This window comes from Urocitellus parryii, chromosome 5, assembly GCF_045843805.1.
Source record: "Urocitellus parryii isolate mUroPar1 chromosome 5, mUroPar1.hap1, whole genome shotgun sequence".
NCBI lineage: Eukaryota > Metazoa > Chordata > Mammalia > Rodentia > Sciuridae > Urocitellus > Urocitellus parryii.
The window spans coordinates 200,185,561-200,213,084 of record NC_135535.1 but is presented as its reverse complement, the minus strand read 5'-3'; the positions used below and the strand labels follow the sequence as shown (position 1 = coordinate 200,213,084).

At 40.9% G+C, this 27,524-nt stretch overlaps 1 protein-coding gene across 3 annotated transcripts; it reads right to left on the bottom strand.

Moving 5' to 3' along the window:
• Positions 1–399: 399 nt before the first annotated feature.
• Dennd10 (DENN domain containing 10) lies at positions 400–23,239 on the bottom strand. Of its 3 annotated transcripts, none has more exons than XM_077799149.1 (9): positions 22,916–22,948; positions 20,081–20,277; positions 17,065–17,144; positions 12,811–12,959; positions 11,432–11,543; positions 8,814–8,914; positions 6,429–6,536; positions 5,302–5,396; positions 402–2,830 (listed from the first exon to the last, which is right to left on the bottom strand). In XM_077799149.1, exons 4-9 carry the CDS (start codon positions 12,956–12,958, stop codon positions 2,654–2,656), a joined length of 741 nt encoding a protein of 246 aa, XP_077655275.1. In that variant the 5' UTR covers position 12,959; positions 17,065–17,144; positions 20,081–20,277; positions 22,916–22,948; the 3' UTR covers positions 402–2,653. The 3 variants fall into 3 exon arrangements, with proteins under 3 accessions (XP_077655273.1, XP_077655275.1, XP_077655272.1); XM_077799146.1 differs by lacking the exon at positions 22,916–22,948 and adding an exon at positions 23,161–23,239 and having other exon boundaries at positions 407–2,830; XM_077799147.1 differs by lacking the exons at positions 17,065–17,144; positions 22,916–22,948 and having other exon boundaries at positions 400–2,830; positions 20,081–20,170.
• Positions 23,240–27,524: the final 4,285 nt, after the last annotated feature.

Sequence of the window (27,524 nt, the reverse complement as noted above, 5' to 3'; positions counted from 1 at the left end):
GATATAGCCCAGGGCATGGCACAGAGGTGTCCACACACTTGGGTACTGGAGCAATGTCTCCAAATGCCTTACCCAGACCACCAAAGAATGTTTCTGTGACTCACTTTTCCCTTGGTTAGAATAACAGTTATTGCCAAACTTAGTAAAAAGGAGTTTTACAGAAGCCTATAGAACAAAACCAGTAAAAATTACCTACTAGATGGCTCAGTCTGGCCACAGGCTTACTTTAAGTTAAAGTTAGAGATCAAGATGGAAAAAAGGAGGTGGGTGCTGTTGAGAGCCACAGCCAAAGGGGCCACCAAATGCCGCAGTCTGGCTGGGCACAATTCAGGAGCCACTTGTCAAAAGAAACTAACTTTATTTTTAGAACTACAAACACCAAGCAAAACAGCTCCTCAGGAAAAGAAACCCTCAGAGCCCAACTGCCACCACCGGCTTCCACAAGCCTCTCTCACACACCAACCTCTCCACCTCCCACAATCCTCCTGCTCTTGAGGCCAATTGGCTGGGTCGCGTGGGCGGAGCCAAAGAAGTCCCCCAATGAGCAGTTCCATAGTCTGAAGGGCAGGGAAACAGCCCAATGAACATCACCGCAGAGGAGCCAATCAGCTAGATGTTGCTGGGGCCACTGTGAGCCAATCATCAGCCGGCAGCTGGAAGTTTGCTGGGGCCCCTTTGGCTGTGGCTCTCAACATCGTGCAGTGGCACATCCTGTAATCCCAGCTACCCAGAAGGCTAAGGCAGCAGGATCACAAGTTAAGGTCAGCTCGGGCAACTTTGTTAACACCCTGTCTCAAAATAAAAAGAGGTGGGGATGTAGATCCACGGTAGACCACTTGCCTAGCATGTGTGAGGCTCTGGATTCAATCCCCAGTACTGGTCAGGGGTTAGGGTTGGGGGCACGGAGGGGGAATGGGCTGGGTGCAGTGGTATATACTTGTAATCCCAATGATTTGGGAAGCTGAGGCAGGGGGATCACAGGTTCAAGTCCAGCACTAATGCAAAGTAAAAAGGGCGGGGGATACAGAACAGTGGTAGAGCGCCCTGGGTTAAATCCCAGTGCACAGGCAGATGATGGACAAAGGCCTAATGGAGGTTCAGCCACTTACAGATGAGCAAGTAGAAGCGTGAAGGCCTCTTCCCAGGACAGTTCTCCTGGAAGTGGGGGTGGAGTGGGGCAAGGCTGGGAGCCTCGCGGTAGCCTGGAGACTTCTTTACCTTCCAGACAACTCTTTTCATAACTCCTCAGTCCCTTAGCAATTGGAAAAGAGGATTTTTTTTTTCTCTTACTTGGAATGGGGAGAATGAGAGAGAGAGCCATTTTAATTCTGCATCATAAATTTGTAATTTTAACAAGTTGGTCCATTAGCTAATACAATATTACCTCCCAAAAGGGCGGGTGGTGGTGTTAGTATTCATTTTCATAAAGTGCAAATTTAATTCTCAATCATTTGCCTCAGTAAACATCATCTCATTTCAGGTCCTCTCTGGCCCTGCCTAAGGAAGGAGGGAAAAAGGCTATTTTTGTTTTTACTTAACAATTGTCTAACACCCAGGGAAAAAAAAAAAGAAAAATCCAATAGATAGTCTGTTTTGCAAACATGTTTCCAGGTAAGATTTCAAGGACAACAGTTTTGAGTAAAAAGTAATCTTTCAAAATTAATATGAATATACACAACAAAATAACAAGTATATAATTTCGACCTCTAGGCTTATTTGGCAATTTAAAGTTCTCCAGTTATGAAGGTATACAACTGAACAAGAACGGTCACCTTGATCTGTAGCCAAATTATTTTTACTGAAGTCATTTGGAGACATTCTCTTGTTTTGGCCCCTGTAAGAAGCTGATTCTCACATTCCTTTACTGACTATTAAAAAAAAAAAAAATCACTGTTTCAGTCCTAAGACACTAATACTCAAGATGGGTTATTTGCTCTACCATATAAGGACTGGCATCTCCTCTGAAGACTAGTGCTAGCACAGGGTTAGGTGCAGAGGTCTAATGGCTCAGCTGCCCAACAGTCACTTCTGTGGGAGTATAAATATGGATTATTAAAGTATAAAATCTGCAAAACCCTCATAATATAGGCAAAATGTTTAAAGGCCAAGGGAAAAAAAATGTTTTCTTTTATAAGAAAGTGCAACTGCAGGGTCTCTTGAATGATCTTTTAGACAGTTCTGCAGAAAACTTAGCAGTTTGGCTCAGAAAGAAGAGTTCCTTGTGAGGAATGAAAGTTCTTCCTAGAATTACAAAAGCAAAATTTCAGGCAGCTTTCTGGTAACAAACTGTTAGTTTACGGTACACGATGAGACACATGGGAACTAATAATGAAGGCTTTTGCATCAGCTGTGATTTGCCCAAGGACAGAGCTTCCCCTCACTCCAGGACACTGGGCAGAGGCATTCCTCACATGGAATAGTTACAGACAGCACTTTGTCAGACGCTGACAGCAGGCAGGAAACTAATAGCTGGGAGAAAATCACAAAGTGTTTTCATGTGTTTCAGTGTTTTTCAGGTCAAATCCCAATACTTTCAAATAAATCACTGAAAATATAGCATTTCCTCTTATCTCCAGTATTTTCCACGGTCAATGGATAATCAGAGTGGAAGGAGAGCTTTCCAGCGGTCACCAGCGCACATCCTATCTCACAGTCAGAGTTTCAGCATTTGTTCGGCTGCTGCTAGGTGGTAAAGGAAATTCTCTGTTGCTGGTGGAAATCTTTTTTGCTTGAGCGCCTCCAAATTGAGGACTCGTTTTCCTCCATCACCCGAAACTTCAGAAAATGGTGCTAGGTTGGTGAAGATTTCTTTTGTTTTTAGGGCAATATCCTTTACAATAGAATAGGAAAATATGCAAAGTGTTAGTATGTGAAAGGTTCAACAGTTATTCCCTAGAATTCTTCCTGCTATTTTATAATTTATCAAACTAACTTTATACATTATGAAACAAAATGACTTAGAAAAATATCATTGATTCTTTTAACCATTTTAGCCATTTGTAAGTATATACTGCAGGAGTGCTAAGTTTATTCACCATGTTGCACAACCATCACCACTATTTCTAGAAATTTTCCACTATCCCAATCAGAAATTCCATCCCTATCGACAATAACCCTCCACCTCTCCCCTCTCCTCCCCTCAGAACACTGTGGAGCTCTATTCGGCTTCTTCTAGCGAACTGCTATTCTAGGTGCCTCATCTAAGTAGCATCACACGGTATCTGTCCTTTTGCGAATGGCTTATTTCACTTAGCATAACATCATGATGTCCTCAAGGTTCATTTGCAATGCAGCATGTGTTAGATCTTCATTCTTTCTGAAGCTGAATAATATTCACTTGTATTTATGTGCCACCTGTTGTCTCCCCATTCATCTGTTGGTGGGCACCTGGGCTGTTTCCACCTTGTGTGGATTATGAGTAATGCTGCCACGAACACTGGTGTACAGACACCTGTTTGAGTCCCTGCTTTCATTTCTTTGGGGTATATTCCTAGAAGTGCATTGCTGAATCACGGTCATTCTATGTTGATTATTTTTTGAATATATCTCTTCTCAATAGCCCTCTTTGCCAGGGACAAATAACCCAGCACCTGCCATGGGCTTTCCCCCTGTTCACTGACACTCCTCTGAGGGCTGAGGACTTGCTGAAGCTCCCGTTACAATCATGCCTTTTCCTGGTTTGCTGACATCATTAACTCAATTGTATTTCAGAATTTACAACATGCTGTGCCTTCACTTTCCCTCCCTGAGGTCTCACACTTTATACTGAGTTATCTAAGTTTCACTTTGTTTTTTGGGATGCTAGGGATTGAATTCAGGTGCATTCTACCACTGAGCCACACCCCAGCCCTATTTTGTATTTTATTTAGAGATAGCGTCTCACTGAGTTGCTTAGCACCTTGTTTTTGCTAAGACTGGCTTTGAACTCCCAATCCTCCTGCCTCAGCCTCCTGAGCTGCTGGGATTACAGGGATGCGCCACCGCACCTGGCTTATGTATCACTTTTAGTCCATGAAAAACAATCCAAATCCAACCAAATCCAAATATTCCAAACTCAAATTTATATAATAGTGTTTTTTACTGTCATGTTGATGGGGACAGTGCCAATTCACATGGTAGGAAAGAAGCATCGGCAGATTGTCTCATGTCCTTGGAACAAGACCTGTCCACTCTTCCTGGCCACATCCGGACAGGCCGCCAGCACTGAACAGAAGAACAGTACTGTTGGCCAGTCCCTGCCAAATCCTGCGGCCCCTCATGTCCTGCTCAGAGGGCTGTCTTACCCCCTCGGCCACCTCAACACAGTATTTACTAAGCTTCACAATCATCCTGTTGTGTATTCGTTTTTACTCATCTGCTCCACTAAAACACAGGCTCTGTGAGGGCAGGGGCTCTGCTCACCACCGTGTCTATGCTATTCACTGCTTGATGAGTACTGTCTGGGTAAACAGATATGTGAAGAAGTGTGCCAGGTGGGATGAGACGAGTACAGGCTGATTACCAGAGGTGCCCCCAGGTGCCTCAGATGCAGACAAAGGGAGACAGTCTTTCTAGGCTCCCCAGTCCCAGGGTCTAAGACAGGTTCCGGAGCAGGCACTGGAAGAGGGCAGGCCGTATTCCTCAGGAGAGGAGCAAGGAGCTGGGAACAGGCCAAATACAAAGGGGCTGCAGGCTAGGGGGAGGAGACTAGGCAATACAAGAGAAGAGGGACTCTGGCACCATGTGGAAAGGCCCCAGAAACATAAGCCCTTGCTATCCCATTCTGGCAAGGGCAGAGGAGAGGGTGCCAACTGGTGCACATGGACAGTGGTCAGCTTGACAGGCAGACCCCAAAGAGGAGGTGTCTGTGCAGCGTGTGATGGCAGCCTTGACTCCATGACTACTGCTGTTCTAAAGACAATATGGCAAAGCTAACTCCTAGCATCTGTCTAGTTCCCTGCTCAGCAGCACTCAACAATCTGTTCCTCTATGAAAATTCCCCTAGGAGGAGAAAAATGTACTGGCCAGCCCAAAATGCATTCCAGTCTGCTTGGCTGTTCACGTCTTACCACCAGTGGTCGGCATCAGCACCAGCCCCTACAAGACCTTTCCCTGGAGCCTAATAAACTGACCAGGCCACAGTAGCCACCCCTGCCCACCCATCATCACCACGGCCATGCTGCAAACCCCCACCTGAGCCCTTGCTGCTGGCCTGACCCCCGGTATGTCACTCTGCTACTGTGCACAGCACAGAACAAGCTGGATGTGCCACTCAACAAGGCTGCTGGGGACTTCTAGTGAATGAGCAGGTCAAAGAGTCACCTGTATAACCTGGCTGTCTGACTTCTCTGGATCCTCTGCAGACTGAACAATTAGCTGGCCGATTTCTTTGTGCAGTTTTCCCATTGTCATGGACTCTGGTGAGAGCAAGATAAATAAGTTGTGTGAATATTTAGAAGTTTAAAGAATAAAAATAACCATGCCATTTAACTAAAAACTTGAAAGACCATATTAATCAAAAGGCAGCAGATGACCCCCCACACTTCCACTTTATTACCAAATGCCAATGTGACAAATGCGAGCGGATAGGGCATATTGGATTTAAACACTTCATGGTTCAACACAAAGCATGTCAAAACCAAACCAGAGGGCTGGGGATGTGGCTCAAGCGGTAGCGCGCTCGCCTGGCATGCGTGCAGCCCGGGTTCGAGCCTCAGCACCACATACCAACAAAGATGTTGTGTCGGCCGAGAACTAAAAAATAAATATTAAAAATTCTCTCTATCTCTCTCTCTCCTCTCTCACTCTCTCTTTAAAAAAAAAAAAAAAACCAAACCAGATTTCCCCTCCACACCTACCTGATATGAATTTTTATTTTTCTTTCCAGACAAAACCTAATGAAAACTTTAGACTACAATTAAGCTGTGACTTTAAGGCAAGAGTCTGGCTTCCTTGTCCAAGTCTTTACAGTTGAGAATTTTTCCTCATAAGAAAATCTTTATGAAAGGAATGTTGTGAAAGAAGTGCTTCCTGTCAGTTCTGCAGAAGCCAACTGCGTATTCTGTGTGTTAAAGTCCATAAAACATGAACAAAGGGAACAACCTAAATGACATAAACACTGCTACTGTCCGCAGCATCATTAACAGAAAGTTCCTTTGCCACTCCATTCAGATGGTGCTGCATGGGATAAGCCCATTTTACAGATCCAGTGTAATGGAAAAATCTATGTATCAATGATCCCTAATGAGCTGACATTCATCAGCCCCCACCTTTAGAAGAAAGGTAAGTGACCACACAAAAGCTGGGATCAGTAATTCCGCCTGCACTACTAACAGTCTAGGTCTACGGGATGAATACTGAAAAGCCCCTCCCGCTTCAGCAGAGCAGGCTAAGCAGGCCTGGAGTGCAGACACTGGGCTTATATCTCATGTCAACAACAGGGGACTAACCTTTTGCAAGTGGAGCAATGGTGATCTCGCTATCTGCCAGATTCACAAACACGTCATAGAGATCTGGTCTGTTGCTCACCTCCAGGTCTACGAACCCAGCAATGTAACCTGTATCACAAAGATGACCAAATTACTGGAACAGGAAGCAATCATACTGTGAATGTATCAAAAGGGATTTGAGTCTAACAGCTCACCAGCTACTTATCTTCATGATTTTATTTATTTTGAAACTTTCGCTGTATCCTGTGACATTTATTAAGAGTATATGACTGTCATCTGCCTAAAGAAATTCACACAGAATTCCAGAATTTGACTTTGCCATTAGAAATAAGGCTCAACGGGCTGGGGATGTGGCTCAAGCGGTAGCGCGCTCGCTTGGCATGCGTGCGGCCCGGGTTCGATCCTCAGCACCACATACCAACAAAGATGTTGTGTCCGCCGAGAACTAAAAAATAAAATATTAAAAGTTCTTTCTCTCTCTCTCTCCTCTCTCACTCTCTCTTAAAAAAAAAAGAAAGAAGGCTCAAATAAAATATTTACTGTTCAGTCACTGCTTTCTGGGTCAACAATGCCAGGAGGCCGAAGGTAGCACAGACTCACTTAACTGATGTTTCCACCTCAGATCTGTCCCCAGGGAATCAGAGCCAAATGTTGTGTTCTCAGGGACTACATGGACAGGGCATCATTCTCTGCTTTCAGATCTGATGCCATAAATGCTAAAGGAATCTCGACAAGACACTAGTATGGCAGTAGGTAAAAAAGTGGATGTGTAACCGATGTGAATCTGCAATATGAATACAGGGTAAAAATGGGAGTTCATAATCCACTTGAATCAAATGTATGAAATATGATATGTCAAGAACTTTGTAATGTTTTGAACAACTATAATAAAAAAAAATTTTTTTAAATTTTAAAAAATAAATAAATAAAGGAATCTCGACAACTCAAGAATTAGCAGACTTCTGGAATTGGTGTCAAGACAATGTTCCCAGATTGTTTTAATTTCACAGAGCAATATAATTTGAAAGATGTTTTTTTAAATCATTGCAAATTTTTCTTTTATCAATTAAGGATATTCAAAAAACTAAAGAAATAAAAACAAAACCCACTACTAAAAGTTAGACCCATACCAATCACATGAGAAAATATGATACCTGCCAGAATGACACTGCTGATTGCTAATTATTCAATAAAGGTCCTGGGCCAAGTGGTTATCCATGTGGAAAATAAATGAGATCAGGGGCTGGGGTGTAAATCAGTGGTACAGCTCATGCTAAGCACATGAGGCACTAAATTTAATCCTCAGCAATCCCCCCAACACACACACACACAAATCAGATGTCAACTTACTACACACACAAAAAAAATAACTCCAGGTAGAATGTGTAAGAAAAACAGTTTTGATTAGAAAATATAAGAGAAGCTGGGTGCCATGGCATGTACCTGCAGTCTCAGCTACTTGGAACACTGAGGTGGGACAATTATGTGAGCTGAGGAGTTCAAGGCCAATCTGAAAAACATGGCAAGACCCCATCTCAAAAAAAACAAAAAATAACCAAGGGGGAGACTATCTCTTTACTCTTGTGGTGTACATTTTTTTTTCTAAAAATCATAAAACTCTAATAAATTCCAGTGCATTAAAACTAAGAATTCACTGTGGTGTAATCCCAGCAGCTCAGAAGGCTGTCAGGAAGATTGAAAGCTCAAAACCAGATTCAACAACTGAGTGAGGCCCTAAGCAACTTAGTGAGATCTGTTTCAAACTAAAAAATAAGGGCTGGGGCTGTAGCTCAGTGGTAGAGTGCTTGCCTTGCATGCATGAGACCCTGGGTTCGATCCCTAGCACCACATAAAAATAAACAAGTAAAGATATTGTCCATATACAACTAAAAAGAAAACAAAAAAAAAACACAACTGAAAAATAAAAAGGGCTGGGGATGTGGCTCAGTTTTTAAGTGTTTCTGGGTTCAACCCCCAGTACCAAAAAAAAAAAAAAACAGGTTGCATTTTGCTGATGGCTACATAACAATGTGAATATACTTAAAAATAGTTATAATAATAAACTTTATTTTATAACAATTTTTTTTAAAGTTAAAAATATTTTTTAAAAAAACCACTGGATTTGCCAAAGAAATAATAATGATCAGGATTCCCTTCAGGAATGAGCGCGCGCGCGCACACACACACACACACACACACACACACACACACACACACAAAACTTAAACCTGGGGGTGGGGGGTGGGGGGGGTGTAGCTCAGTGGTAGAGCACTACCCTAGCATGTGAGGCCATGAGTTCAATCCCCAACACCATAAATCAACAACAAAAAAATATCAACCCTCTTTCAAGCAGGGTCCTTCCTTCCCTGGAATGCTCTTGTCTACCTGTGCACATCTGCAGGGCTTCTAGCTCATCAGTGTTGAGGTGCACATAAGAATGCAGGATGGTCCAATCCTGTCGATGCCACACCAGGGCAGGCAGAGTCCTGGGGAATCAAGGCAAAAACTCAATCACCTGGTTGCTGGCCCACACCTTAGAGAACTTTCCCTTTCTTTCTTCCAGTGGTGAAAATTCAGTGGGTAGAGTCCTGCGGTAAGTCAGAGGCAAAGGTAAGACCACGCCCAAGTGTGCTAACACATCCAGGCTGCACATCAAAGCAATGCCATGTTTGAAACTCAGCTTATGGGGTCATTCTGGCTACAAAAAGTTGAGGTTTCCAAGGATCTGCAAAGAGTGATGCTTCTAAGGTTTTCCTCCAAACATCCCACTCTGCAGCCTGCCACAGAAAGACTAGGAGTAACAACCAAAGTGGCCTGTCCCTCTGGAAGTCTTTCATTTAAATCTAAAATTCCAGTCAATCTTGAAAACCACATTGTGTTTGTTTTCAGATAGTGTAAGATTCATTAAAAAAAACTTGTACTATAGGGCTGGGGTTGTGGCTCAGTGGTAGAGTGCTCTCCTAGCATATAGGAGGCACTGGGTTTGATCCTCAGCACTACATAAATATAAAATAAAGATATTATGTCCACCTAAAACTAAAAAATTTTTAAAAATATTTTTAAAAGACTGTACTACAGAAAGATGTGCCAAAGTTAACTGTGGCTTTGGGAACACACTGGTGCCTGGTGCCATATCTCAGAAGCTATGGACACTGCAGTTTAAGAAGTATAAAGTGTACGCTAGGGTGCAGCTCAGTGGTGGAGTGCATGTCTAGTGTACAGGAGGCCCCGGGTTCAACTGGAAGCCCTGCCAAAAAGAAAAAAGAGTGTCCTGCTTCACTCAGAAGTATACATGTAGGGAGAACAAGTGAGAGGGGAGAAACATACAGAGTTTTAAAGCCAGAGAGGGCAGGGTTCAAATTCTGGCCCTCTCACTTACTAGGAGGCAATCATGAACAGTAGTCACCTCTAAATCAAGAATGAAGGGCAGGACACATACTAAGCACAAGGGCATAAATTATGTTCAGTCCTAAAAACCAGTGTATAAAGTATTATGATCCTGCCTTCAGAGACAGAGAAATTGAGGCTCAGAAACACTTAGCATCTTTTATGTAGTCACAAAGCTAACAAGTTGTCCTCCTAGGATTTGAACCCAGGTCTTTCTGACTACAAAGCCTTTCTCCGCAGTATCCTGCCACTTAACCTCTTCAGCCTCTTTTTTTTTTTTTGGTGCTAGGGATTGAACCCAGGGCCTTGTACATGGGAAGCAAGTACTCTACCAACTGAGCTATATTCCCAGCCCAGCTTCAATTTTTTCATTCATAAAACAAGGCAATGATGTATCCTTGCAGAGTTCCCTATCCCAATAAATAAATTATTTCAATTTAAGGTATCTTACATACAGTAAACCTACCACAAATGCTAATTCCTCCTGCTTTTCAAAAGGATCTAAGAAAAAGTTAGAAAAAGTTAAATAAAAACTCTTTAAAAAAAGTACATTTAGGGGCTGGGGATGTGGCTCAAGCGGTAGTGCACTCGCCTGGAATGCATGCAGCCCGGGTTCAATCCTCAGCACCACATACAAACAAAGATGTTGTGTCAGCCAAAAACTAAAAAAAAATAAATAAATATTAAATCTCTCTCTCTCTCTCTCTCTCTCTCTCTCAAAAAAAAAAAAAAAATACTATAAAAATAAAGAGTTGGCGCTGGGGATGTGGCTCAAGCGGTAGCCCGCTCGCCTGGCATGCGTGAGGCCCGGGTTCCATCCTCAGCACCACATACAAACAAAGATGTTGTGTCTGCCGAAAAACTAAAAAATAAATAAATAAATATTAAAATTCTCTCTCTCTCCCTCTCTCCTAAAAAAAAAAAAAAAAAAAGTACATTTATTTTAACAATAAGAGAGATTGGCAAATTGGGAATAGAAGAAACAAAAACTTATCCTTAAAATAAAGGTCAGTAAACTATAGCCTGGGGGCGAATTGCCTGTCTTTGTAAATAAAGTTTTATTGACACAACCATGTTATTCACTTATGTCTGTGGTTGCTTTTGTGCTGCCTAGTAGCCAAGTGATTAGAATAGAGATTATGTAGCTCACAAGTCTATAATATTCATTCCCTGGTAAAGAAAGTTTGCTAACTCCTTGCTTTAAAATAGTCCCATTTTTTAAATAGACTCATTTCTAAAGTTAAAGAAGAACCTGTCCAAATCCTTGAACCACTAGATCTAGACTGAAACATTAAACCCCAATGGTATTTTACCATCAGAGTAATACATGCTATTCATACCAAATGTGCAACAGAACAGAGCACATGTTACCAGCTAGTGTTCTGAACTGTCTGCCAAGAGTTTATGCTTTTTAATAATTGGTGACAAGAGCCAGGTACAGTGGCCCACATCTATAATCATAGTGACTTGGGAGGTTGAGACAGAAGGATCCCAAGTTCAAGGTCAACAATTTAGCAAAAATAAAAAGGGCTGGGGGAATAGCTCAGTGGTAGAACACCCTTGGATTCAATATCCAATACCACATACACACACAAAAAGACAATCAGTGACAATACCTGGTAAACTCCTGAACAGCTTCTATTTTAGGGTGATAAACAACAATTCGTTTTTTTAGCATCAATGCCGTGTGTAAGATAACAGTTTCCATTCCAAATTGAGATACAATGTCTTAAAAGAAAAATGATCATGTTATTACATTCAATATTACATAACGGTATAAAGTTTTTAACAGAAAGAATTCTTGTCATATGAATGCAGAATTATTTTTAATACAGAGAAAAAAGTTAGGCAAATGTTTAAGCACAAAAACACCTCATTTGGTGGACAGGCATATCTACCCACGTGCTGGATGCAAAGATGAAGCCAAAATGATAAGGGAACCAACATCTTTCTGTGTCACAAAAATTTCTAACTAAGCAGGCACGGTGGTACCCCCCTGTGATTCCAGCTACTTCTGCCTCCAGACTGAGGTAAGAGGATTCCAAGTTTGAGGCCAGCCTAGGCAGTATAGTGAGAACCTGTTTCAAAATAAAATAAAAAATTCTTGGGATGTAACTCAGTGGTAGAGTGACCCTGTATTCATCCCCAGTGCTGGAGGGAATAGAGAGAGAGGGAAAGAGAAAGAGAAAAAAGAAGAAAAAATCACCTAATTAAAACAAAAAACAAAAACAAAATCCATTATTTTAGTTCTTTTTCAGCTAGCTTAAAGAACACTAAACACCTCAACAGGATGCTTAGAAATTACAAAGGACAGGAGATCAAAAGCAAAAGGCAGGGAAACAGTTTTCCCTCCTAAAAACCCTAAAGTCTGGGGCTTAGTCTGGGGTTTCTGCCATTTTGGATTTCCTAGCTGGGCGTTAGATTAGGACTTGATTTTTCCAGATGGAAGCACTAACTGATAAGATCTAAGGAAAAGAAAAACTGTGGAAGTCAGTAGAGACCTTGAGCCATGAAGTTCAACTTGCTAGTGGAAGAACATTCCATGCTGTAGGGTATTAGACACTGGAAATTGAACCCAGGGCTTTTCTTTGCCAGGCAAGTGCTCTTCCATTGAGCGACATCCCTAACCCTCTTTATCTTATTTTGAGACATGTCTTGCCAAGGTGCCCAGTGTGGCCTCCAACTTGAGATCCTCCCAACTCAGCCTCTTAAGCAGTTGGGATTACAGACATGCAAAGCCACTGCATCAAGATGAAAGAACATTTCTGTGGTAATAGAGTAATATAGGAATTAATGGCACAAAAATATTTTCCTTTGACAGAATTCTAAACCAATTGGAAAATATAGGAGTTGAAGCACTCTCCTATGTAGGCAGCGCATTACACAGATGAAAAGAATGTATGGAGGGGTGGTACAACAGTCTACAGAGAGGCAGGCCTTGCCTCAGGGATTCTGTTCATGGCCTGAGCTTTTCTTTCTCTTTTTGTTTGTTTACCTTTGATGGAGCCTGCAAGGTATGCCTTTCGAGCATCAAAGTCCTTGCTAAGGAAAGAGCCATTTTCTTCACTCTGGCAGATCCCCTTGGTAAGAACTGCAATATAACTCTCCATCATTTTAACTGGACTCCCATGTTTCAGGTACATTCTGAAAGAAACAGAAAAAGATGACTGCTTTTACTTTGGCAGCGTTAATCAGAGAATTGCACTGAGGCTAGGCACTGGTACTTTCTAAAGAATCTAAAGCCATTTTGCTCATACACTTGAATGCCTAAATCTTTTCACATGTATTACTTTTCTAATTTATGTAGTAAATGTATTTAATAAAAATACTTGACAGCTAGGCACTGTGGCACACACCTGTAATCCCAGTGGCTAGGGAGGCTGAGGCAAGAGGATTTCAAGTTCGAAGGCAGCCTCAGCAACAGTGAAGTGCTAAGCAACTCCGTGAGAACCTGTCTCTAAATAAAATACAAAATAGGGCTAAGGATATGGCTCAATGGTCCAGTGCCTCTGAGTTCAATCCCCAGTACAAAAAAAAAAAAAAAAAAAGGGGGGGCTAGATTGTGGCTCAGTGATAGAGCGCTCACCTTGCATAGGCGGGATCTGGGTTCAATCCCCAGCACCACATAAAAATAAAGGCATTGTTTTGTGTCCATCTAGGCCTTAAATAAATAAATAAATAAATATTTTTAAAAATATTAAAAAAAAAAAACCCACTTGACAGATCTTCAACAGTTCTTTGAAAGCAGTTCTAACCTTACATCTGGAGAAGACTGCTATGATTCCTTACAGCAGGAGAAGAGACTATGGACTCTCCGAGATTCCTTACAGCAGAAGAGACTATGGACTCTCCGAGTCCCCATTATTCTCAAGAATATCATATTCTTATCTCCTTTTATGTCTTTGTTCACAACCGGTGTTTTCAGTCATACAACTTTGTTTTATTGCTGCGATTTTCTTTGACAAGAAAAGAGTTTTCCGTGTTGTTCACAGAGAAAGCAGTAATTAGTTGTAGAACCTATACTTATTATCAGAGCTCCCAGAGGTGGCTATATTTAGATAATTAAAAAATCCAAGCTCTTTTAAGTTTCCAGTGATAAATGCACACTAGAGACATTCGTCATCAAATTAAGACTTCCAGAAAATGCTGACAGGAAACTGGCTGCATTTATAGCTCACACAGAGTCAGTCTCTTCCCTTGAAATCTTTTCCTGTGAGCAACTAAACCTAAATTTTGCTTAAGAAATAAGCCCGGGGCTGGGGTGCGACTCAGTGGTAAAGCGCATGCTTAGCATGAGTGAATTTCAATCTCCAGCTCCAAAAGAAGAAGAACAAGAAAAAAAAGATATGATTCAGTCTAGCTAGGCCTTTCAGGAGCTGATATGATAGAAAGTTGGGAAGAAAATAACACTGATGTTTTAAGAAAAAACACTTAAGGGGCTGAGGATATGGCTCAAGTGGTAGAGCACTCGCCTAGCATACATGAGGCACTGGGTTCGATTCTCAGCACCACATAAAAATAAAATAAAGATACTGTGTTCACCTAAAACTAAAAAATAAATATTTAAAAAAAGAAAAAAACACTTGAAATTATATTTATTGTAGACTAATTGAAAAATGCTCATGTTTTTTATTTCTTTTTTTTTCCTTTTGGTATTGGGGATTGAACCCAAAGGGGTTTTGCCACTTAGCCACATTCCCAGACCTTCTTATTTTTTCTTTTGAGACAGAGTCTTGCTAAGCTGCTTAGGGCCTCACTGAGTTGCTGAGGCTGGCCTTGAACTTGTGATCATCCTGCCTCAATCTCCCTTGTTGCTGGGATTACAGGTTAGCATGACAGTGCCCAGCTTTTTTTTTTTTTTTTTTTTTTTTTGAGATGGATCTCATCATATTGCTTAGGCTGATCTCGTACTCTTGAACTCAAGGGATCCTCTTGCCTCAGCCTCCTGAGTGTGGGGACTGAGCTAAATGTTAGTGTTTTAACTGGTAACCAAGTTTTGTTAGTCATCAGCAGGTTTTTTTTTTTTTCCCTAATTTCAAATAAACTGGGGGTAAGGGAGGTGAAGAACAATGAATACAGTGGGTTTTCATAATGGAAAACCATGAACTCAAGCTTATATATGAAGAAAACATCTTTGTTAGGATAGAAAGAAAAGATCACAAAGGCTGAATGGGGGGAGTCAGGAGGCAAAATGGGAGGCTGGGGAACAGGGAGGAGGGATCTTAATTTTCACTATATACTCTTCTGTATTATTGATCTTTAAAACATTCTGTTTTATTGCCACCATCAAAAATGCCATTAACATTACAAAATAGAAATAATATACAGTAATGCAGAAGACAAACATAAAAGTTGATGAATAAGATGACTTCCTAGGTGGCAACTCTGGGCTGTGAAGGACACAACAGAGAAAGGAATCCCTAAACTACTCCATGGGAGAACTACACAGTGCAATCCAGTGGGCCTTGTCCAGACAGACTCCATAGGCTGTCACATCTGTCACAGCTGAGTCCAGGTGTTCAGAAAACCATGGTTCTTTACCAGGGCCACTGCTACAGGGACTAGAGGTCACGGCAGAGGGTGCCACCAGGGACTGAAGCCTGTGCATGTGGCTTTTGCTGCCACTGTGAGCAATGTGTTGTGGGAGGCAAGCCTGCCTGCTTCTCTGCCCAGAAGTAGAAGGAGCACCTCCATGCTGACCTCACCTCCATGAGGAAGCATTTGCCTGCGCATAAGCACGTAGACATACGTGTGGGCATGCGATGCAGGGTAGGGGTAGAGGAGATGGCTGGCAAGAGCTCCAAGTCCTTATTTCTTTTACTCCATGATGGAGAATCCAAAATGCTACCACACCCAGGCACTGCAGAAGCTAAAGACCCTCTAGGTATCCTCCGGGACAGGAAGTGGGGTCTGAAACAACCCTGCCTTCTGGATCCTAGAGTATCTCCCAGGGATTTCAGTTGACTAACCTAACCCTGACTCCATCAAGTGAAATGGGAGTCCAGTATTTGTTCAAAAAAACCTCTGTTAGGCTGGGGTTGTGGCTCAGTGGTAGAGCACTTGCCTAGCATGTGTGAGGCACTGAGTTTGATTCTCAGCACTACATATAAATAAATGAATAAAATAAAGGTCCATCAACATCTAAAAAAATATTTTAAAAAATACCTCTGTAGTGTTTTTGGTTTATGGCTTCTGGGTAGCGTCTCTTCTAGGAATCATAGCTACCCTCCATGTCAGTGCCACAATAGCAGAAAGTTGTTTATATTCCATAGTGAGCCATGTGCCTGGAATTTACCTTACAACAGCAAAAGGTCTTTCTTATTGCAGCTAGCAGCACAAATGGTAAAAACCTCAGTCAAAAATATAATCTAACTGAAACCCTTAAGTACTAAGATTTAAGTTTTTGTTTTTTAATTTTTTTTGTTTAGTGTACATGTATGTGGGGGGATATGCAGCATGAAAAATGCAAAAAAGCAACCATTTATTGGGTTTACAGTGGGAAAAACAATTTCTTCTACTTTTCCACAAAACTATACATAACATCTAGAATTGCAATTTTTTCAAGTGGTAATATTAAAAAGAACGACATAAAAACTAAAACTTATAGAAACCTCCATCATTAAAGAGTCAATGCCCCTAATAATAGGACACAATTTCATTAAGTCATTTAGATATACTTGACAAAAAAACAGATTGGTATATTTTAGATAACTATTTTCAATAGCAGGGATGAAACTAAAAGAATCTACTTGAATCACAATTAATATAGCAATCACAATTTCCCAGCCCCTCAGCAGTCCAGCTAAAAAAAATATTTTTCTGTGCTTTGGCAGAATTCAAAATATCTATTAACTTTACCCCAAATCACTGCCACACACAGATATGGACACACATGAACCAGTTTACCACTTCGTCAAGTATTTAATTTATCCATCCTGCAAAAGAAACTTCCTAGGTTAAAAGTCAGTAGAAGTAACAGATAAAAAATGGCAAGTAACCTGAGGCACCCAGACTACAACAGCTATGCAAACTGCTTTTTCTCTTCCCTTAGCCCATTCTCCCAGATCAGCTGCAAAATTAACAAAGCAGAACAGAAAGTCCTTCTTTACAAAAGAGGCTCTGGAGGGCCACTACAGGGTGAGTTAGGGGGACAGAGGGCTGAAATTGGCTTCCTCCATGTAGAAATCTGCTTTATTGAGTGTGATCTTCATTTTGGCATATTAGCATTTAACACAGTTTTCATACAGACCTACACAATATCCTAGCGAAGGCAGCATATTTCTCTGGATTAAAATCTTTGGCGGTCAGAACAATAGAAAAATGAGTCACCTGTCCGAAAGAAACAAAAAGGATACCTTAATAGAATTTAATAGATACTTTAACAGAAGGGTAATTTATTACTTTGGTCTAGCAAACCTCTTGTACAAGAAATACCAGCATTAAAAGGAAAAGCTGAAAATATAAAAAGTTCTCACTTGCTTCTCTATTACTTGTATATGTTTATTTATAATAGATAAGTATGTATTTATTTATATGTACATGTATTTAGTTAGATATTTACATTCAGATATTTAATTTCCTACATAAAAATCCAATAATTTTAGAAATATTTTTTCAAAAACACACAAAAAATTTCACTCATATATCAAAAAGGTAAGTTTTTTTAGTAGCCAGTGTTTGTTTAAAAACACTCGTCATCCCTAAAAAACAAATGCCAAATGTCTTCTTTGATATAATGAGAGCAACTAAGAACAGAGCAGGGAGGAAGAGCAGGAGGAAAAGATTAACATTAAACAGAGACATGAGGTGGGAGGGAAAGGGAGGGAAAAGGGAAATTGCATGGAAATGGAAGGAGACCCTCATTGTTATACAAAATTACATATAAGAGGTTGTGAGGGGAATGGGAAAGTAAACAAGGAGAGAAATGAATTGCAGTAGATGGGGTAGAGAGAGAAGATGGGAGGGGAGGGGAGGGGGGATAGTAGAGGATAGGAAAGGTAGCAGAATACAACAATTACTAATATGGCATTATGTAAAAATGTGGATGTGTAACCGATGTGATTCTGCAATCTGTATTTGGGGTAAAAATGGGAGTTAATAACCCACTTGAATCTAATGTATGAAATATGATATGTCAAGAGCTTTGTAATGTTTTAAACAACCAATAAAAAAAGAGGCCAAAAAATAAAATAAAATAAATAAAAACACTCGTCAAAGCAAAACTAGGACCGCTAAATCAGACCTATGAGGGTTGCAATTATAGCTCAGTGGTAAAGTGCTTGCCTAGTGTGTATGAGGCACTAGGTTCAATCTTCAGCAGCACATAAAAAATAAATAAACAAATAAATAAAATAAAGGTATTGTGTCTATCTACGACTAAAATTTTTTTTTTTTAAATTCAATCCTTATAGGGCTGGGGATACAACTCAGTTGGTAGAGTGCTTGCTTCCCATGCACAAGGCCCTGGGTTCAATCCCCAGCACATACACACATACGCCCACAAATATTATATATATAAAAGAACCAGATCGATCAATTTAGCAACTGTTTTTCATCAGTGAGACAGAATGGAAAACAGCAAAATACATGTCAGATTCTGAAACAGTCAACTCTCTATACAGTGCTCTACGGAGTATTATTCTAGGGCTGAGGTTGTAGCTCAGTGGTACAGCCCTTGTCTAGCATGTGTGAGGCACTGAAAGTTCTACTCTCAGCAATGCATATAATTTAAATAAATAAAGATATTGTGTCCATCTACAATGAAAATAAATAAATAAATGGTATTATTCGAACAAGCTTCCTTTATTTATATGCCTCTATTATTGTAAATATACATTTCTGATAATCATATGCCTGATATTTCCATTAATAAGACAAAATTCAGAACTTTATTAAAAGCAAAAGCATTGAAGAAAAAAAAATTTTTTTAAATCACACTTGAAGCATAAGAACTTTCTCTAAATCTTGCTGACAGTGATGCTGCCATAACTTGCAGTCTGTAGTGCAAAACATGAGATAAGTCCACTGGAAGCTGCATCAAGACTTCTCATCAAAAACTTTAAGGACAGACACCAAAGATCTTAAACAGCTTGGAACCTATCTTCTTGCATATTTACATTTTCTAATTATAAGTCTCTATTTTGTCTTAAACTTGTAACCATTCCTAAATTGTTGCCTTCTTAATATTTTAAATGTAATTTCTTAAGTTTAAATTCGTTTTCTGTACATGCTTCATATAGTTCCATTACAGCTGAAAAAAATTAACCCAAAAAAGGGAAGAGAATTGCCTCTGGTGTATGGTGTATGCCAGAAGTTCAGCAGCTTCATTCGAATATTCCTTTTTAAAAAAAAAAAAATCTTTTTTATAGTTACAGATGGATAGCATGCCTTTATTTATTTATTTATTTTTTAATGTGGTGCTGAGGAGAACCCAGTGCCTCACACATGCTAGGCAAGTGCTCTGCCACTGAGCTACAGCCCCAACCCTACCTAATATTCTTTCCTTTGGAAAAACCTGCCTGCTTGTGATTAGGAAAGTCCACAATAACCATGTAATGATTTCACCATGTCACATTGATACTATTGTTATTTTATTTTATTTTTTGTCAGTACTGGGGATTGAACCCAGTTTCACCCATTCTAGATGAGCACTCTACCACTGAGCTACATTCCCAGCCTTTCACTGATACCATTCTTATGAAACAACACATCAATAAAAGCCTTCTTAATACAAGAATTTTCTTTTTTTAAAAACATTTTTATTAGTTGTTGATGAATTATTTTGTCTATTTATTGGTATGTGATGCTGAGAATCAAACCCAGTGCCTCACACATGCTAGGCAAGCGCTCTACCACTGAGCCACAATCCCAGGCCAATACATGAATTTTCTTAATTATCATTTTTAAATTCCTAATATATCCTTATTATTTATAAGCAAATGAAAAAAACTTAAATCTGCCAAGAATAATTATATCTTCTAAGATAGCTTCTAATTATGGAAGAATACTTCTTTCCACTTTTAACCAGTCATGGCTTTAAAACTACTTTTACATTTTTACTCCACCCAACTATAACCTTGATAAGGAGGAGACCAAATGTGTCAGTATTGGTTACCACTCTACCAACCACAAAAAATACTTATAGAATCAATGAGTGAAGTATGAAAGAAAACATTCCCAATGAAAGTAGCAATGTTTTCCATAAATAAGATCTAAAGCTGAGTTTTGGAATAATTTTATATCACTTAAAATTTTTTCAGTCATACCTTTTTCAAAACTGAAGAATCTGGAACTTCAATTGTTGTGATATAAAACCATGTTCTCCTGTACTGTCCAAAGACAAAGGGATGGAGAAGTTTGTTTTCGTCTGTGAGACAGCATTTTCTGAGCAGCAGATTCCTTAATGTGGCTGTCGTGGAAGGGTAACACCACACCCACAGAACTTCTCCATTTGTGTCCTTTTCTACGGTGGAAAGATGGTCACTGTGAGAATGCCAAACAGCAGCAAGGAAGTGAATTGATTGGTTACTCACAGGCACCTAGTGGAATCAGTTTTAATACCCCATTTTACAAAGAAACCTGGAGCACTAGAGACCAATTCCCATGAATTCATGATTTTGAACTGTAGACACCAGAGTAAAAGTTTTTTTATGACAAATCACAAATGAAAATTTAGCTATAGATATTTGGTATATCCTCCCTATCTCCTCCCACACCAATATTATTTACTTGTAATTATACTAAGTTTTTATCTAGTTCTAAGAATCTTTAATAAATATAGAAAAGATTTGTTATAAAAGAAAAAGAAAAAGGGATATAGCACCCCAAAGCTGGTGCTGAAAAAAAAAATTTTTAAATAAGAAGTGAAGAAGATGGTGTCATTTCTTTTAAATCATGTCATATACCAATTGTGCAAATTCCCAGTCCCTGAAGTTTTTAAAATAATAATAAATAATAAAGTTTTATCCAGTCATATGTGTAGCTTTATCAAATACCTCAATTATAAAAAGAAAACTTTGCTAACAATAAAATTCACGGGGCTAGGGGTATAACTGAAACTGAGTAGTAGAGTGCTTGCCTGGCATAATGCAAGAGGCCCTGGTTTGATTTAAAGCAAAGGGTGGGGGGAAGCAAGGCAAAAAGAACTTAAACTTTAGAGAAACAGCCTACTGCACATATAGCAGTAAAAATTACATTTGGGAACTGGGGGATACAGTTCTGTGGTAGAGGACTGGTGTAAGTCTCTAGGTTTGGCTCTGGGGGGAAATATATTCACATATTTAAAATATATTTATATATATAATTTTTTTAAATACAAGTTTTGATAGACTTTTTATGCAGTATGATTTTAAGTGTGTAACTAGATTAAATAATATAAACATTTTAAAAGCTCTTATATTTTGGAAAATATCAACTATGTAAAAATTAGAGAATAATAAAATTAATTTCCCTTCTCTATCACTGATCTTCAACAATTATCAAAATCAGGTCTTTCATTTTTCATATGGGAAAGGGATATCCCTCCCTCCCCTTATAAAATTTTTTATTTTATTATTATTATTATTATTAGGTACAGGGGATTGAACCTAGGGGCTTTTTACCATTGAGTTACATGCCCGGCTCTTTTTATTTTTTATTTTGAGACAGGGTCTCACTAAGTTACTTAGGAACTCACTAAACTGCTAAGACTGGCCTCCTATACTTAATCCTCCAGCCTCAGTGTCCCAAGTTGCTGGGATTACAGGTGTGGGCCACCAAAACAGGCTACAATAATTTTTAAAGAGATGGGGTCTTGCTATGTTGCTCTGCCTGGGCTTGAACCAAGCAATCCTCTTGCCTCAATCCCCTATGTAGCTGGGACTACAGATGTCACCACACCACTGGCACCACCTTTATTTTGAAACAAATCCCTTCTAAATGCATGTCAATATGAAAAACAAATCTTCTGAATTAAAAAATATGATGATAAGGGGCTGGGGATATAGCTCAATTGGTAGAATGCTTGCCTCACATGCACAAGGCCCTGGGTTCAATCCCCAGCACCACACACACACACACACACACACACAAAATGATAAGTTATCTTTTTCTTCCTTGCTACTAGATAAAGTCAGAGTCTCCCTCATCCTTAATTCAGAAGTAACTTCTGGCTGGATTTTAGGTTTTGCTTTAAAGCGGTTTTGAAATCAGGTTAGAAATTAATTCAGGGGCTGGGGATGTGGCTCAAGCGGTAGCGCGCTCGCCTGGCATGCGTGCGGCCCGGGTTCGATCCTCAGCACCACATACCAACAAAGATGTTGTGTCCGCCGAGAACTAAAAATAAATAAATAAATAAATATTGAAAATTCTCTCTCTCTCTCTCTCCTCTCTCTCTCTTAAAAAAAAAAAAAGAAAGAAAAGAAATTAATTCAGGAAGCTGTTCCCTGATAAATGTACTCTTTTGAGACAATGAAAAAATAATCAACACATTTCTCCAGTTCTCTAAATCTAAGCAATGTTCTGGTACTTTGTGGGGATAGAAAGAGCATTTAAGGGTGTGTTAAAACCTCAGGAGAATAAGACTTTTTCAAAAAGAAGCGATGGATGTTTATTTTCCTTCAGGCAGCTGAGTGCTGACAAATGACTCCTTGAGATGCCCACCCCTCAAGCACTGCACACGTTCTTGTTTGCCCAGGGATCCAACGAACTTCCCAACCATCAACTCCTCAAAGCTAACCGGGATCCCACTGGAGAGTATGCAGGAACTCCAGCTCCGCGCACGAGCTCGATCATATGATGCCGGAGTTCTCCACTGGTATGAGTGGGGACTCAGGGCTTTCCAGTCCTGGCTGTCACTTCCCAGAGTGTGTCGTGCACAAATGACACCTTGGGCTTACATCTGATGTTACCCGCCCCCCGTGAACGATACACGGGGTATCGTTAATCTGTGTGTAACGCCCAGCACCCGGGCCCAGCCACTGGGTCTCCAACCGCTAGATCCCACCACCCGGGCCGGGGCTCCGCGGCGCCGCTGGCGCTGCTCCGCAGGATGGCCAGCCATCTCCCGCCCCGCCGCCCGGGAGCGGCTCCCACCCGGCCCACCCGGCCTCGGCAGCCCGAACCTCGGGCTCCGCCGGGCCATCTCAGGCGTGCTGGAGGAGCTCGGTCCCGACGTCCGGGTGGCCCGGGCGGCCTCGGGACCGGCAGGCCCCCCGCGCGGCCGCAGGCGGCCGGACGAGGGCGGCGCGCCAGGCCCCCGCGCCTAGAAGGCCAGGCCCCGCTGCTCCCAGCCCAGGCCCAACACCACCGGAGCCGCGGCCTCCCAAGCGGGCGGCGCCGGAACTGGGGTGGGCGCCTGCGTCCTCACCGATCAGCCCAACCCCGAGCATCAGCTGAGTGTCCGCCGCCCCAACAGCAGCCATCTTCTGCCGCCGCCGCTGCGCGCCGCTCTGGCCCCAGACCGCCAGCCCCGCCCCTCAAGGAGGCCCCGCCCCTCAAGGAGGCCCCACCTCGGCCCGGCCCGGCCCCGCCTCAGCTGGTCTGACTTCTTCCGGCTCCGCATTCTGAGGTCCTTGGACCTTGACCTGCTGGAACCTCTCCCAACCACCCGGGCCCTCGCGGTTTCTCTATCCCAGTCTTCATCGGCCAGCTCCTCAACCCACTCCAAGCTTCTCTACCCTCCTCATTCTAGCTCCTTCTTGCAAACTGGCTCCAAAGGACAAGTTACCCAGTTCCTAAAAATTGAGGTAGCCTGAGGATGGGGGAGTGCCCCCATTCATTCATTCACTCATTCATCCAGCTTTTCGGAAATTGAAAACAATAAATAATCGAGGACCTAACACGTACCAGGAACAGTGTTGACCACAAACATTCTAGTGAGGAAGATGGACAACTCTCGAAGTAAAATAAATAATACTAGGACGCGTCAGAGTGATAATACTATGAACGCAAAAAGTGTAGTGTGTTGATAAATACAGGTGTGCTGATTGAAGATGGGTGTCTAGGAAGCCAAGGAAGCCTGAGGAAGGGATTCCAGAACCAAGATCTGAAGGATAGGAAGAAACTGGACAAACAAAACGTTTGGGTGACTCCAGGATCCTTCCTCCTGTGTTCTCTGCCCACCTCCAGCTCCAAATCACACAAAATGAACCATGCAGAAGACCTTCGTGTTTATCAGCACACAATCCCACCCCCATCTTTTAAAAAGTTTTTTTACGGGCTGGGGATGTGGTTCAAGGGGTAGCGCGCTTGCCTGGCATGCGTGCGGCCCAGGTTCGATCCTCAGCACCACATACAGACAAAGATGTTGTGTCCGCCGAGAACTAAAAAATAAATATTAAAAAATCCTCTCTCACTCTCTCTTTAAAAAAAAAAGGGGTTTTTTTTTACTATGAAACATTTTACTATGAAAATTCATTTTACTATGAAACATTTCATACATGAATACCAACTCTCTATAAAGACAAAATCACAACCGTTTATTTACTGATTTGTTTAGCTATTGGATATTGAACCCAGGGGTGTTATACAACCTCTTTTTTTTTTTTTTAATTTTATTTTGGAACAGGATCTCACTAAATTGCCCAGGCTGCCTTCCAACTTATGAGGCTGCCTCAGCCTCTCTACTCACTAGAATTATAGGCAACAGCCTCTGCACAGGCTTGAATTTTAAGCTGAGAAGAGGTTGGCTTTATAGACAGAAAAAGAAAAGAAAAGAAAAAAGCAGAAATGAAGAACAAAAAGGGGATTGGCCGTTTCAAAGTTATTTCATTTTGGGGTTAAAACAGGCTTTCTTTCTGCCTTCTCTGCTACTCAGGTAAATTGGGCCTCTTCTGATGGGTCATTGTGAATCGCCTGTTTTCTGAAAACAGGCCCCATTTTCAAGTTGAGTTTGATTACTTGGCATTTAGGATGAATCATTTCCTTTTAGTTTGCTATGTTCTGTTGGGCTTAGTGCAGGAGCTTAGTCCAAAACAATGGCCTCCTATACATTTTATTTTATTCAACACATTCTAAGGAAGATGTGTAGTCACAAACCAACTTAGGACATCAGAATTCACAAATGAAATCAAAGCTACCCCTAGTCTTCCTCATTCCCTTCCTCTGTTATTTTGTTAGGTTGTTATTTTCCTGTTTTAAAACTTTAACACATATCATCCCATAAAATATTGTTTTCCTTACTTTGAAACTTTACACCATGGGCTGGGGATGTGGCTCAAGTGGTAGCCCGCTCGCCTGGCATGTGTGTGGCCCGGGTTCGATCCTCAGCACCACATACAAACAAAGATGTTGTGTCTGCTGAAAACTAAAAAATAAATATTAAAAAATAATTCAAAAAAAATTTTAAAAAACAACCCTAATCTCTTCCTCTTCCAGGGTTTGATAGCATTTGGCCACAGAGCTAGGATAACATTTTTTCATTCGAGTATACATAGGTGTGTATAAGGCTCTTCTGTTTCTCCCACTAGACTGAGGGCAGCACCATGAACTATGTGCCTTTGGATTCCCTATGCTTACTGTCATAGGGAGTAGCTATTTATATATCCGGTTCTCACAGAAAATAAGCAGTATTGGGGTTGAGGAGATGCAGATTCAGAATCAGTTTGGAAGCCAAGTATATACTTGTACTCAGGTATCATTGGCCTTTGCAATATTTAGTAAGGTTTTACAAAGCATTTATAAGGAAAATAGACCCTCTTCTGAACTTCCTTTATTAACCTTCACATGAATCTGCATCAGTCCCTACTTTAAATACACCATCAAATCAACCAGGAAAATTATAAAATCTTAACATATTTCAGTTACTGTTATAGGCTGAATTGTGTCCCTTCAAAATTTGTTTTGAAACTCTCACACCCAGTACCTCAGAATGTGACTGTATTTGAGACAGGGCCTTTAGAGAGGTGATTAAGTTAAAAGAAAGCCATTGGGGTGTCCCCTAATCCAATCTAACAAAGTGACCTTATGATAAGAAGAAACATAAACCCAAGAGACAGCCACCTCCTGGTGGCTGCTGCAAGCCAAGTGGAGGGCCACAAAAACCTGACAACATACTCTGGTCTCAGGCTTCTAGCTTCTAAACTATGAGAAACTTGTTATGATTGCCCCAGCCAACCAAGCAGAGGCTCTTAGGCAATTTATATTAGATATGTGGAGCCTGGCCAGAGATTGTATTTCTGTGGGGTTTTCCCCTCCTCTTTTGCAAAAGAGCAGCTACAAACAAAAACTTTGAATCATTAAAGGTAGCCCCTTCTTTTCTCTGCAGTAAAGATTTGAACCCTTGCTTTCACTTAGATAATCTCCCATGAACATTCCCTTGTCTGGAATTAAGATTTACAATCACATTATTTTGTGTTTGGAGGGTTTTAAGAGGAAATGTGCTAGACTCACTAGGTGATTCCAATACCTCCAAGGAGAAAAGGTGACAAGACACATGTGTGGAATAGTGGACCTTGGAACCAGTCCTGATCTGCTGTTCCTGGGGTAGTTAGCCCCCACCCCTTGCATAGTCTGGGCATAGAGGCCAGATCAAAAGTCCTGGTTTACAGAGTTTATCAGTGAGTCAGTGAGATCTTCCATCCTCCTCCAAGAACCAGCAGAAGTATCTATGCTCTGAGTAAAAATACTGGGGCCCAGACCACAGACAGTCTTTCACAGTGATCTGTGAGGCTGTGATAGTTAGTCTCAAATGGAAGTGGAATGATCCAGAACTTACTTCATAATCTACTTGGATTTGTTTGATGGCCAAAGAGTAAACCCTGGGGCTCTGGAATGCCTTAGTCCCTTCAATCTGTTATAACAAAATACCATAAACTAGGTGGCTTCTAAACAATAGAAATTTATTTCTTACAGTTCTGTAGGCTGGGAAGTCCAAGATCAAGGTGTCAGCAGATTTAGTGTCTGATAAAAGCACATTTCTTCATATACAGCTGTCTGCTCACTGTAACATCACATAGCAGAAGATTGAGAGATCTCTCCCAGGCCTATTTATAAGCTTATATTCACGGGAGGCCCCACTTTCATGATCTAATTAACTTCAAAAGGCCCCACATTCTAATACCATCAATTTAGGGTTTAGGATTTCAACATATGAATTTTGGTAAGAGACCATAGCATGTGACAATTAGAAACAAACCCTTAAGAAATATGCTGGACATGGAGGAGCATTCCTGTAATCCCAGCTACTCTGGAGGCTGCTGCAGTAGGACTGCAGGTTCAAGGCCAGCCTGGGTAACTTAGTGAGACCTATCTCAATTTTTTAAAAAGTAAATTGCTGGGTATGCACTTTTTTTTTTTGGTGCCGGGGATTGAACTCAGGGGCACTTGACCACTGAGCCACATCCTCAGCCCTATTTCATATTTTATTTAGAGACAGGGTCTCCCTGAGGCTGGCTTCAAACTTTTGATCCTCCTGCTCAGCCTCCCAAGCCACTGGAATTACAGGTCTGTGCCTCCACCCTCAGCTGGGTTTGCACTTATAAATTTTAATAGATATAGATACTCTATCTTCTAAAAAGTCTTCATTAATTAACATATTTTCTTTAAATGCAAAAAACCTGTATTAAATACAACTAGTCATTTCCTAGTGAAATCAGTATGAACTGCCACATACTCAACATGCAATTAAAGTCATATTACTTTTATTTTTCCTAGTAAATTCTAAAGTATCTATCTGTCTTATTATCAGTGAATTGCAGGGGCCTAACTCCCACAATTACTTTTAAGAAATAA